The sequence below is a fragment of the Pelophylax lessonae genome (assembly GCF_965119305.1).
Source record: "Pelophylax lessonae genome assembly, chromosome: 9".
NCBI classification, from domain to species: domain Eukaryota; kingdom Metazoa; phylum Chordata; class Amphibia; order Anura; family Ranidae; genus Pelophylax; species Pelophylax lessonae.
The window spans coordinates 230,074,351-230,088,865 of record NC_138776.1 but is presented as its reverse complement, the minus strand read 5'-3'; the positions used below and the strand labels follow the sequence as shown (position 1 = coordinate 230,088,865).

The 14,515-nt window shown below is 44.0% G+C and overlaps 1 protein-coding gene across 1 annotated transcript; it reads right to left on the bottom strand.

The window, feature by feature from the left end:
* Positions 1-11,193: 11,193 nt before the first annotated feature.
* On the bottom strand, positions 11,194-11,505 carry LOC309564678 (histone H4; the record flags this gene model as incomplete). The annotated part of the gene is made up of 1 exon (XM_082269343.1): positions 11,194-11,505. One exon carries the CDS (start codon positions 11,503-11,505, stop codon positions 11,194-11,196), a length of 312 nt encoding a protein of 103 aa, XP_082125469.1.
* Between the last annotated feature and the right edge of the window lie 3,010 nt (positions 11,506-14,515).

Here is a 14,515-nt window from a genome sequence, read left to right as displayed (position 1 = left end):
CACGCGAGTACTCGCTCACCTGACTGTTGATCAAACCCTCAATTACCTCACTTCCATGCCTTATTCACTTTTTTTTTTACAGGACTCCGCTCCCTAGGGAACATGTTTTATTTTCTCTATGTATTTACATGTGATTACATTGCTATGTTTTGCCATGCTTCTTTTCCCCCCTGGGTCGTTGGCCCTGCCGCTCGCTCCATCCCTCCCAGGGCACACATTATTTCTCCCCCTGTGTTTTTTTTTTTTTTTACAGCAGGAGAAGTCATCCTCTTTGACTCCCTTGGGGCGATTTTGTGCGCATCTGCGTGGGCCGTTGTGAGTGGGAGACCCCCTCGATTGTGACCCCATGTGGAAAAAAGAGAAGTTAGTACTGGTTTTTGTATGTTGTTTTTTTGTATTCCCCTACCCCTTCTCCTTATATCTCACCCTTTACCTCGCTTCCCTCACTAATTGTGGTGAAGGCCCTGGCCCAATTTATTTGCATATCTTTACTCTTACCCCATCTAGAGTCAGATACTTACTCTCTGAGCTTCCAGCTAAGGCGTGTTCATTCCCACTCCTGCGACCAGTTCTCTCCCCTGATTACCCTCCCTGAAGTTAATATCATGGAATGTTAAGGGCCTCCGGTCCCCTCTCAAGCGCATGAAAATTTTACGTCACTTGCACAGACTGCATGCAGACATTGCCCTACTGCAAGAGACACACCTCGCCCCCTCAGACTTCCACCGGCTTAGGAAGCTCTGGGTGGGTGAGATGCTGGGATCAGCAGCTCTAGGTCGCAAGGCTGGGGTCATTATACTGATCCATAAAAATCTATCCTGTAATGTTTTGTCAGTCACATCTGACGACCATGGTCGTTTTTGCACGGCTCACATCCAGATTGGCTCCACGGAGTTGTTAATATCCAATGTTTATGCTCTGAACACACCGGACAAACCATTTTTCGAGAAACTCATCGCACACCTCCTGAATTTCCCTCAACTTCCCCATCTTGTAGGCGGCGATTTTAATACCGTTATGCACTCCTTAGACGATCGGTCCTCTCCTAAATCGGCGCGTCCCACCTCCGCGGAACCGGCGCCTACACTCCTTGCCTCCCTTGTTGACACGCTTCATCTCACGGACTTTTGGCGTCTCCATCATCCCACGGATAGGGACTTCACCTTTTACTCCTCACCCCATCATGTTTTCTCGCGGATTGACTACCTCCTGGGTACTGATGATCTCATGCATTATGTAACCCTCCCGACCATCCATGACATTGCAGTGTCCGACCATGCACCAATATCTGTTGACCTTGACTTCCCGGACACTCCCTCCACCCCGACTATATGGCGATTCCCCTCTTATCTAGCCCAAAACAAGGACTTCCAGTCCTACTTGACGAAGGCATGGGAGGACTACGAACTGACTAATGCCCCCTCGACTGACAACCCCCATCTGTTTTGGGAAGCTGGCAAGGCTTTCCTTAGAGGCAAAATTATTTCTTATGCTAGTGCCTACAAAAGACAATCCATGCAACGATACAAGGCAGCAAGCTCACGCCTGAGACTAGCCCAAAGAGCCCTTCTCACGCAATCTAACCCAACAGCCAAAGGTGAATGGCAGGAAGCCAAACGCGCTTTTGACTCTTGGACTACCACACTGGAACTTATCAAACATAACCGCTTCGCAGCTACTCTGCATAGATTTGGTAACAAAGCTGGAAAGCTCTTATCCAGGCTGTGTAAACCTCCTTTCCGTCCCACTCATATTGTAGCTTTACGTAACTCCAACGGTACAGTAGAACGCACCCCTAAGCGGATCAGTGAGGCAATGCTGGAATACTATTCCAGGCTTTACTCTAGAGACCCCATTGACCCCCCGACCACCCGCGAGTTCCTGCAACGCACTAAGCTGCCTAAGGTGACCCCTTCACAGCTGGAAACTCTTAATGCTCCAATTTCACCAGATGAACTGAGTTTGGTCATAAAATCCCTGCCCTCTAATAAAGCCCCTGGCCCTGACGGCTTTACCGGCAAATTTTTTAAATCCTTTCGCGAAGTGATCCAACCCACTCTACATCGGGATTACACCAACATTTGGGAAGGTGGTGAATATCTGCCGACCGGTAATCAAGCCTTAATTAAACTCTTAGCTAAAAAAGGTAAAGACCCTCTTGACCCAGGTGCTTACCGCCCAATTTCCCTACTTAATTTGGATGTAAAAATTTTGTCAAAACTAGTGGCGACCAGATTGGCTAACCTTTTACCCTCTTTAATCCATTCGGCCCAATCAGGTTTTGTGAAAGGTAGAACGGCCATGCTAAATATCCGCAAGGTTCTTGTGGTTTTGGAACAGGCCCGGCTCCACCCTGGGGAAGACCTGGCAATCATCACCCTGGATGCCGAGAAAGCCTTCGACAATGTGGGTTTTCACTGGTTGTCGATGGTCCTTTGCTACATGGGCTTCTCTGGGGCCTTCACCCATTTGATTGATTCCATGTATAAGGCACCTACAGCCAGACTGGTGGTGGCGGGTCTCCTCACGGGGGAATTTAGCCTGCATAAAGGTACGAGACAAGGTTGCCCCCTCTCGCCCCTACTCTTTAATTTAGCCCTGGAACCTTTATCCCGATACCTAGCAGAACAAGCCCCTTTACATGGCATCAAGGTGGGTGAGTTCGACCTCCGTACGGCCCTTTTTGCTGATGACGTGCTTATTTTCACGTCCAATCCGGCTTCTGATCTACCCACTATAAAATCTATCTTTGACACTTTTAAAATATGTTTGGGTCCCCGCATTAATTATCAAAAAAGCGAAATACTACCTCTCACCTGTTGTCCAACCCGTCAATGGCCACAGACTTCTATATTCTCTATAGCCAAAACTCACATAACCTATTTAGGAATAAAAATTGGTAAGACCCCTTCCTCACTTTACACACTAAATTTTCCACCGTTGATAACCAAAATTGTACAGGAATTGGGCAGCTGGATGGAATTGCCTCTCTCTCTCCTTGGCAGATGTCACCTGGTCAAGATGGTCAGCTTCGCTAAACTGCTCTATCCAATGCAAACCCTGCCTCTGTTGCTAAAACATAAAGATGTTCAGCTTTTGAACAAGGCTATCTCTCATTTTATTTGGAGAGGCAGGCGTTCACGGATATCTCTTAAGAAATTGCAGCTGCCCAGGAGAGAGGGGGGTATTGGTCTCCCCAACATAAGAGTTTACAACTTATCATGCTTACTTAGGATATGTATTGATTGGCTAACTCAGACTACCCACTGCTCTTTGTATACATTGGAGGCCGCTATGGTGTACCCTGTCTCCCTATCTGCCTTGCTACACTGCAAATGGAAAACCTTGGCCCCTGTCCTCCAACATAATGTACTGCTCCGTGATACGGCCATTGCATGGAGGGAACTCAGAAAGCTTCTACATCTTCCTCTCCACATGTCTCGGCACCTCCCGATTCAGGGAAACCCTATGTTCTCACCGGGCATGGACTCTGGTATCTTTTACCTCTGGAAAACCAACGGCCTCACAAAATTTTCGGATCTGTGTGACAGTACCTCTGGCACCCCCTTGGATTTTTCTGCTGTAGCCAAAGCCTTCTCCCTGCCACCTTCTCATCATTTCTACTACAGACAATGCTTGAGCTTTATTCGCAAGTCGTGTAGCTCTGACTTTGATCGCTTCCGACACTCCATCCTAGACGATTTTATTGCTGACAATATAAACACTATTTCGGGCATATATAAACCGATCCTTTTGAAGTCCACGCCCCCCCTATCTGACTCAACAGTTCTGAACTGGGGTACAGCCTTTCCACATCCAGATCTTCTCCTCCGACTTCGAACAGGACTTATTGCAACTCTTTGCCTGACACCGAATTAAATTTGGAGGGAAACTCAGTTGCGCATTTTGCACCGTGCCTATATGCCGTTCTCTACGGATCCTCATAACCCACAGGGTGCGACATGCCCACACTGCAAAGTTCCACGCCCAACCCTGGCCCACCGCTTTTGGCAATGCACGGCTATATCCAACTTCTGGGACCACGTTCTCTCTTTCATTTTTGGAGTCACGCAAGTCCGCATACCCAAGGATCCCTTCCTTTTGCTCTTCGGATATTGGGACCCGCAAGTTCTTTCCAGACCCCCGGACACCAGTCTCCCCCATAAGGAATGGATCTTACTTTGCCTTCTTATATCCAGGAAATGCATACTGAACAAATGGACCTCCCCTCTGTGCCCCAAAATCACACACATAAAACAAGTGCTACTACTGTGTCTCTATAATGAAAGATTGTCCATGGATGTTGGGAGTGTTGCCTCCTTTAATCGCTTCTCCGACCGCTGGAATGCTTTTATCCTTACTACGCTCACAAATCAGGAACAACTGGACCTTCACAATCGGCCAGCGTACCATACTGGTCATCTTGCTAAGCTGAAAAGGACGGGCTCAATGTAACATCAGTTATTATTGTCAGTCCATCCATCTGCCCATGTTACCTATGGCACTATTGAATTGATGGTCCCACTTTACTATCTGAATATTTGCATATTTTATCTCTACTCTAGGTGTCCTCAAACTACTTATGGCCGCCCTCCGTAGTCTTTACCCCCCCCCCCCCCCAGGTTCCCTACTTTTCACCCCACCACCCCCCCACCTTCATGCAGTAATACTGCTAGTTACCTGTTCTCGGTTTATTATTGGTGCAATAACGTGACTGTCTGTACACGACTGTACCTTCATTCATTACCTGTTGTTTTGATTGTGGTTACTGTACTTTGAAGAAATTTTCAATAAAATTTATTAAAAAAAAAAAAAAAAAAACAACTGATTTTAGCTTATAAACACCAAATGTCAAAAAAAGGCCTAGTAGGCAAGTGGTTAAAACACTGGAGCATGTAGTCCCCCATTCGCAATAAACTGGAAGTGGTGTAGTAGCCTGCTTCCAGTTCATCATCCAGGATAATGTCATCCTCATTCTCCTCCCCCCATCCACGGATAACACCAGGGATCCCAGAAAGGTTTAAAACATGCTCTTCTTGCTCCTCCTCATCCCCCCAGCACCATCCTCATCTGACTCCTCTTCAGGCTCCTGCTTTTGATTTGTCTCAGATGGAGTAGCACCCCCTGGGAATTCATCCATCATTGCGACTTCCTCATCTTCCTGCTCCTCGACGGCTTGATCAATGACACAACGCAATACACGCTACAGAAAGAAGGCGTAAGGTATGATGTCACTTATGTCGCCCTGGCCGTGACTGGCCAGTTTGGTGATCTCATCGAATGGCCGCAGAAGTCCGCATGCGTCTCGCATGAGCAGCCACTGGCGAGGTGAAAAAAAAACCCAAGCTCCCCAGAATCTGTCCTGCCGCAGAGTTTGAACAGGTAGTCGTTAACTGCACGTTTCTGCTGGAGCAGCTTATCAAGCATATGCAACATTGAGTTCCATCGCGTCGGGCAGTCACAAATAAGACGCCTGAGGGGCAGGTTGTGTCGCCGCTGAATGTCAGCAAGGCCAGCCATGGCTGTGTAAGATCTTCTGAAATGGCCCAATATTTTCCTTGTTGTTGCAAGACGTCCTGGACCCCAGGGTATTTGGCAACGAATCGCTGCACCACCAAGTTCAGGACATGCGCCATGCATGGCACATGTGTTATTTTGCCCTGTTTCGGCGCGCTCAGCAGATTGGCACCGTTGTTGCACACGACTTTACCAACTGTCAAGTTCGGCGGTGTCAGCCACTGATCTGCCTGTGAACGCACAGCTGAAAGGAGTGCATGACCAGTGTGGCTCTTGGCTTCCAGGCACAACAGACGCAGCACAGCATGGCAACGTCTCACCTGGCATGTGGAATAGGTTCTGGGGATCTTGGGCGGCGCAGCGGAAGAGACGGTAGCAGCAAAAAAGGAGGAGAGGGAGGATGGAGGAGGAGGAGAAGAAGAGGCAGGCCTGCATGCAATCCGTGGCGGTACAACCAAATATACACAGGTTACATGCTTGACGGCCGGCAGAAGGTTCACCCAGTGGGCAGTAAAAGTGATATACCTTCCCTGCTTGTGTTTGCTAGACCATGTGTCTGTGGTCAGATGTATCTTGGCACCAACACTTTGTGCCAGAGATATATTCACTTGCCACTGAACATGGCCATACAGCTCTGGAATGCCCTTCTGCAAGCCAGCAGTAAAACGTTGGGCAAGAGGGTTATCCAGCGTCATCATTTTTTTATGCTCCAACATTTGGGCCACAGAAGCCTGCCTTTTTCCAGAACAAAGTGACAACGGCATCATGGAAGGTGGAGTGGAGGACGAAGGAGAAGGAGAAGAGGCTGGGTGGTGAGAGCCTGGAGTGTGGCTTTGTGGGTTCTGACAGTATTGCTCCCACTGGGCTCGTTGATGGGAGTTCAGGTGCCTTCTTAAGGTGGTCCTCCTTAGGGGAGTGTTGGGCTTACCGCGACTTATGCGTTGACTGCAAAGGCTGCAGATGGCAACACTGTTGTCAGCAACGGACACATTAAAAAAAGCCCACACTGCGGAGCCATGTGCCGGAGTCCTGGGAGCGCCAGATGTGACTGTACATGGTTGATGGCTCCCTCCTGATACATGTGCAGTCTGCTTTGTACCTCTTGTGCAATGCAAGTTCTGCCTGCCTCTCCTCCCTATCTGCCGGTCCGTCTCTCCCTCTGAACTCACCGCCTCTTCCTCTCTTGTGGCCACCCAACGTGACGTCCATAGACCCATCATCATCCACATCACCTTCCCCACCACTAACAATCAAGATCTCGGAGTAGGCAGCAACAGCGGGGACCAACCTCCTTGGGTTGATCTGGGTACTGTTGGGTACTGATCAGACTGCTGAGTGACGGCTGTAGCTACCTTCTCTTACTGATCCAATACCAACAATGGCGGCACATCGCAAATGTCTTGTGATGGATCGGAAAATAATTCCAGAGACTCAAGCGGAGGCCTTTGTGGTGGCGGTGGTGTTTGTGGTGGTGTCTTTGGAGGTGCACACAGCAGAGAGTGAAGAGGGTGCAGATAGAGAGTATGAGTTGGGTGCAGAAGAGGAAGGCTGAGTGAGCCACTCAACCAAGTCTGGTGCATCCTTTGACGTAATCTAATGCGCCTTCTGAAACTTCACACTTTGGCTCCGGCCTACTGCTCCTGCCCTACCCCTACCACCCCTGCGTAAGTGTCTGCCTCTTTCTCTGCCTGTCATGTTTTTTAATTAACAACAATATCTCTCGTGCGCTCAAGTGGTATGCGGGAAGGTGAATCTTCTAGGCGGTTTTATGACACAAAAGAAGTGGTCTTGCTGCCCCCCTCAGGACCAAGGGTATCCAAAAGGCACTACAAGAAGGTGTGCCCTTCTCTTGTTGTTTTCTTGTAATGTTTTTTTAATTACCCTGTGACAAAAGTCTCTAGAGAATTGCAGTATATCTGAAAAAAGGTATATAACACCTCACTTCAATCTGTGGTATTGGGGGTGGGGGGGGCACAGTTTTATCACACCAGTTCTACAAATAATTGGCCAGTAACTGTTGTCACTGTGTGTAGCACAGTTTACACAGCAACAGAGGCCAAATGTTTGCAGGACTAAAATACACTCTTAGAAAAGTATACTGTTAAATAACACCCCACTTCATTATGTGGTATTGGGGCCCACTGGTCTATCACACCAGTTGTTCAAAAAATTGGCCAGGGAGTTTGGCACTGTGTATATCAGATTGAATGCAGCAAAAGAGGCAATATTGTTGCAGGACACAAATACACTTGTAAAAGTATACTCAGATAACACCCCACTTCAATATGTGGTATTGGGGGGGGGGGGCAATTGGTCTATCACACCAGTTATAATACATTAAAAGTGCTTTTGTCACTGTTTGTAGTATTGCTACAGCAACGCTCAGTCACAACACCTGTCACAATGCTACACAGTGCACAATACTACTACTAATCCACTATAAAGTGCTTAAAATTGCAGCCCTTTAAATGACTTTTGTGGACATTAACAGAGTGATTTGTGTGACTGCTGCCAATCTCTAACTGCCCCTAAAGCAGTGCACAGACTGGATACCTGTCCCTAAACTCAAAAGAGACTGTAGTAGACCTATACCAAAATACCAGCCCTGAAAAGGACTTTTGTGGATCTTAACAGAGCTATTTTTCCCTTGCAATCTCTCCCTGATGCATACAGCAGACCTCTCCCTACACTGACAAAAAGCAGAATGTAAAATGGCCGCCTGCTCTGGTCTATTTATAGGATAGGAGGCATGTACATGTGCTGAAATGTTTCAATTGGCTGTCCCGTTCCACCTGACGGCTGCGTCATGGGTCAAAATTGTCCCCAATGTAAACTAATATGGCCACCACGACCAACGCCATGTGTTCGCAAAATTGGCGGGTAGCGAACAAGCAAAATTTGCCGCAAACCAACCGCCGGGCGAACCGCAAGGCCATCTCTAGTGGGCACCTCCAATGAGATATGGTCACTTCTGTTGTCGTACAGGTACCTCTGCTGTGACATGGGCCATGTCACAGCAGAGGTACCTGTATGACAACAGAAGTGACCATATCTCATTGGAGGTGCCCACATCACATCAGCGTGCCATATTCACACCAGGCCAGCAGTCCTCAAATCACACCAAAAGTGCCCAGACCATATATGGAGCTAAGTGCCTGTAACAAAGCTGTATTAGTCCAGACAAGTAACTGTTATGATTGATCTGTTATGACCATAGACACACATGTTTTCAGCATGGCTCTTTATGATGGAGCAGATAGCAGAGCAGGAGGATGACAGCAAAATGAGGAGTTTTTAATACAGTGCTGTGGGTGTCAAACTGGTGGCCCTGCAGCTGTTGCGGAACTACAAGTTCTATCATGCTTATGCCTGTGGGAGTCATGCTTGTAACTGTCAGCCTCGCAATTCCTCATGGGACTTGTAGTTCGGTAACAGCTGGAGGCCGCCTGTTTGACACCTGTACAAGGAACCACAGAACCCAGCACTGCCCTGCTTCCCTATACTGTATGCTGTAACTAGGATAGATTTACAAATCTTACAGAGCAGAAGATATGTATGTCTGCAGAAAGATGGTCTGTGGGTGGTACTACTTTGTTCCTCATTGGTTCTAAAATCATCCTAATAGAGACTATTGTATTAATAACTCAGAATTCCGACTTTCAAACTCAGAATTCTGTAAAAAAAAAAGTTATATATATATATATATATAAAGCTCAGAAATCTTTCATTTTTTTTAATCATGGCCCCAGGGCTCTTAGATTGTTTTTAACTAATCTCCCAAAAAAAAAAAAAATGATATAAAATTTTTTAAAAAATGTGTAGATATTAGTAAAGGTGCTACACATGTCCAATGACAAAGGAAACATTTTCTACTTCTAACTTCTATAAAGGATTGTCTGCTGTCCGAGGTGATATTGTGATCAGATTTGTATGTAGCTGATACTTTGTACATATTTTGTGTCATTTACCTATCAGGCAGCTTATGGCTTTATCTATGGACATCGATCTGCTGTTGATGATGGAAATAGATACAAATAGACAAAGATTTGGCTGGGCTGATGGAATAGATACAATGTTTCGTTTTTCTTGCTTGTTTTATTGTAAGAATGTGTGAGTGCGGCATAAGTGCTTATTCAGCTCTGCCACCTTGTGGTGATTCATGGTAGAACAGTTGGGTGTGTGTTCAGTACAAGGCGATGAATAGGGAATGTATAGAGGCAGAAAGTGGAGATGATCTCCGCAATAAATCTACAATCAGAATGGGAATAGAAGGAAGGTTCGATCCAATCCCCTCCCAGTCTGATCGATCTACAGTACTTCTCTACTAAATATCAATATTATTATTAGTTTCCCACCCAAGAGCCGGACATAACTGGGTTTAATTTATTTTCTTTATTAAGTAATATTTTATTGTGATAAATTGAATTAATAAAATGCACTTTACAGGCAAACACTTTGTCTTCCTATCACACTCAGACTTGTGAAACAGATGAGTAGTAATGAGAGGAAATGTGATCACCGAACTTCATTCTCTCATCTCTTTTACTTCCAATCTATCTATGCTGATCGTCTTCTCACCGCTAAACTCCTCCAACCAAATCCATCCCTCCTACATAGACCTCCAATGTCACATCACATTATAATTCAGGACATTATTCCCTCTCTTGGCTATTAATAGACCACGCCTATGATGGATCAGAGTTGCTTCTTTTAAATCTCCCGCCGTTATTCTACTGGCCAATAGCAAGATTCAGCCGCATTATCCCGCTAAACCCGACATTGTAGAAGTTCTATTCATAGATTCGCTCATCTTCCTCCAAATCACATCACTTGTGTCGCTTTTCAGGTTCCAAATATTTCCTCCAAACCGGTAAAATCCTCGAATATTTCTACAACAAATCTGCCAAATAATCCGAATCAATTATTTTCTATTCCCAAACCCCTCCACCCTTTAATTCTGCTGAATATTTTCTGGAGATCAGAGATCATTGAATATTAAATACCAAACAAACATCCCCCATCTGAAAAGGAACACAGATCTCAGATCCCCCTTCACACTCCTTGGAAGAAAAATACATTTTATTATGGGAAGAAACCGCCCAGAACTGTGATTGGTGCAATTTTCACATTTTATAATTTAAATTTCCCGCCGGAATTCTATGGAACGTTCCAATTATCTCAGATAGAATAATCCGACACTAAAATCTGATATCTCTTCCTCCTGGAACATCGATCATCCGTCCTCTGAATTGTCGGGCAGTTTATTTAACCAAGAATAATAAATACGTTAGAAATATTAGGTTCAGTTCCAACAAACGATATATTCTCACTCAGCAGCCAGCTCGAAAAATCGGCTCCATCAATCTGAGTGCGGACTCTACAATCTCCTATACATCAACTGCACGACCAATGTAATTTGTAATATTGTTCTGTTCTTCCATATCTTTGGTAAATGTAAAGCAGATTGAACAATCAGATCGCAGAGTGTATGGGCAGCTAGACATCGCAGCACTCCATTTCTTAGTGAAAAGAAATGAGCGGCAGTTCCTATGGTTACACAATAAATGTGTAGAAATGAGTGTTGGGAGTTGTGAATGATCAGCCCTTTGTGTGAGAAGGTGGGTGGCCCTGAAAAGGACCTTTGTTGTGATGAAGTGGGTAAGCGGTGGGGTTTTTTTAACCTCCGAATCCGTAGAGAGTGCGCCCCTGGCGTTTGAGAGCATAGACGACATCCATGGCGGTGACGGTCTTCCTCTTGGCGTGCTCGGTGTAGGTGACGGCATCGCGGATGACATTCTCCAGGAAAACCTTCAGCACTCCGCGGGTCTCCTCATAGATGAGTCCGGAGATGCGCTTGACACCCCCTCTGCGGGCCAAACGTCGGATGGCGGGTTTGGTGATGCCCTGGATGTTGTCCCGGAGCACCTTCCTGTGCCGCTTGGCGCCTCCTTTCCCCAGACCCTTCCCTCCTTTACCGCGCCCAGACATGATGATTCTCTGCTACAAAGACAGACTGAGCTCAGCTGTCTGCCCGCCCTCCTTATATACAGCCTGAGCGGACCAGATGGAAACCTTCCTGGGAAAGAGGCGGAGTCACACCATTCATTACAAAATAAAGATAATTGCATTCATTTATAAGGCTCCTAAATATTATATTATATTCAGATACATTAATGCAACAGCAATACATTTCCAGAAGATTAAATTATTCATTCTTCTTATTTCTTTCTATTTATAGCTGGGGAAGAGGAATCTTTAACACTTCATATCAGAAACACAATCACCAATTTTAATTGTTCAAAGTAATTTTATATTAATAAAATATTATTTTGAAAAGGAAACAAAGACACATCATTTTCCGACATCTCATCTTCCTGGGTATAAGGCTCAGCGGACCTGATGGGAGACATGCTGAGAAGGGGGCGGGGTTCAGTCATTTATCACACTGCAGAGAATTTCATTTATTTAGAAGCTTTTAAATGTTTTACTGAATGGCAACAGATGTAATCTATCAGAAGCGCAATATTGCCTTTATTGATTCATTATACATTTTTTTCTGACATATCATGATGATGATGATGATGATATATATGTATATATACATATACATGAATAAATAGAAGGAAAAACATATAAATATTTATTAATTTCTTTCTTTTATTTACTTAGAAACATTGTTAACATTTTGCTGATTTCTACTTACAAAAAGGGACCGATCAGATATGAAACATTTATTTGTACATATATATCTGGCAGTGTCATCATTGCTACATGTTTCTACCAACACTTTCACTTTTTTTTTTTTTTTATTCTGGTTTTAATATGGGGGGTCTCAGGTTTCAGTGTCGGTTTGGCGGATTAGAGCTGATTATTTCTCTGTAACGTTCTTCACAATTCAGGCTGCAAATTCAAAAAGGAGCAATATAAAATCTGAGCCAATCAGAGCTGTGGGCGTTTCCTTCTTCAGCCAGTAATGTCTTTCTTATGAGGATTTCATAGAAATGTATTCTGAGATCTTTCTCCGTTTCCCCCCAGAAAATACTTGTTCAGTAGACTTTTCATTGATCTCTATAGGAAACATTCTCTAGCAGAGCGGATTCTGTATTGTGAAGTAAAAGAAAAGACTGGAAGAAATGTGACATTTATTATATTTCTAACGTATTTATTATTCATGGTTAGATAAACTGCCCGACAATTGAGAGGACGGATGATCGATGTTCCCGGAGGAAGAGATATCAGATTTTAGTGTCGGATTACTTTATCTGAGATAATTGGAACGTTCCATAGAATTCCGGCGGGAAATTTGAATTATAGAATGTGAAAATTGCACCAATCACAGTTCTGGGTGTTTTCTTCCGATAATAAAATGTATTTTCCTTCCAAGGAGTGTGAAGGGGGATCTGAGATCTGCGTTCCTTTTCAGATGGGGGATGTTTGTTTGGTATTTAATATTCAATGATCTCTAATTCTGCTGAAAATCTTCTGGAGATCAAAGGATGGATGGAAATGACAGCCAGTCCCTGTAAGGAGATCACATCCTTCCTTCACATTGAATACGATATACACAAATATAAAATAAATAAATATATAGCACATTGTCCCGTCACCCGGATCACAATCTTAGGTAAGGATCTCCTAAACATGTATATGCCGCACTCACACATTCTTACAATAAAACATCCTCCACAATCTCCCGCCTTACATTGTTACTTTATCTCAAATCACACGTTGGGAAGATCGCGGAGCTTTTATCCCACAACACAATGGGGGAGAGAAGCAAGAAAAACGAAACATTGTATCTATTCAATCAGCCCAGCCAAATCTTTGTCTATTTGTATCTATTTCCATCACCAACAGCAGATCGATGTCCATAGATAAAGCCATAAGCTGCCTGATAGGTAAAAGACACAAAATATGTACAAAGTATCAGCTACATACAAATCTGATCACAATATCACCTCGGACAGCACACAGTCCTTTATAGAAGTTAGAAGTAGGAAATTGTTCCTACGTCATTGGACATGTTTAACACAATTACTAATATCTACACATTTATAGGTGAATTTACACATGACCATTGTTTTCCAATTATTCCCCAGTGTCTGAAAGATTGTATACTTTTATTTTAATATTTAGGGATTTAAAAAGCTAAATAGTATTAACTACTATTTCTGACATTTTTGCTTACAAGTTAAAATCAGTATTTTTGCTATAAAATTACTTAGAATCCCCGAGCAACTTTTTTTTTTTTTTTTTGATTTTTTTTTTAAGCAGAGACCCTAGAATATAAAATTAAGATTGTTGCAAAACTTTATGGCACACCGTATTAGCGCAACAATCTTACAAACATGTTTTTTTTTTTTTTTTTTTAAATACATTTGTTTTTAAAAATAAGAAAACAGTAACGTTAGAATATTTTTTTTGTAAAACGTGAAAGATGTTATGACTGACCAAATATCTAAAATCTAAACTGAACAAATATCTAAAATCATACCTTGATGCCTTACTTGTAGCCCCAACACCTAAACATTTCCCGTTAGATACAATAACAGCCTCCCAGAGAGTTTGGACAGCGATCCCTCAGATGTTGAAGGGATTACCTCATACTATCCTGCCCTACTTGCCAATCAAAATCAATGCACTTATACTTCCAGATCTACAGCTACAGCTCACGATAGAAGCCGGTATCCACACTATATGAAATCTCTTACCTTCATCAAACGTAATGACTTTTGCAAACTTCCAAGCCAAATACGGCCTTTCTTCCAGAACATTCAATGTTTAATTCAGGATCAGATCTTTGCTTACTAAAACACATTGGGTTACACAGGAAAAGATCCTTTACCTTCTGTTAAATTTCCTATAAATTGGACGATAAACTACTCTAAGGCATCTCATACATCTATGATCTCTTCTCACAACCATTAGGGGAATCTATCCAGAACCGAAAATTGTAACGGTCTACGCATGTACCCTCTGCCCCACCACCGTGCCAATG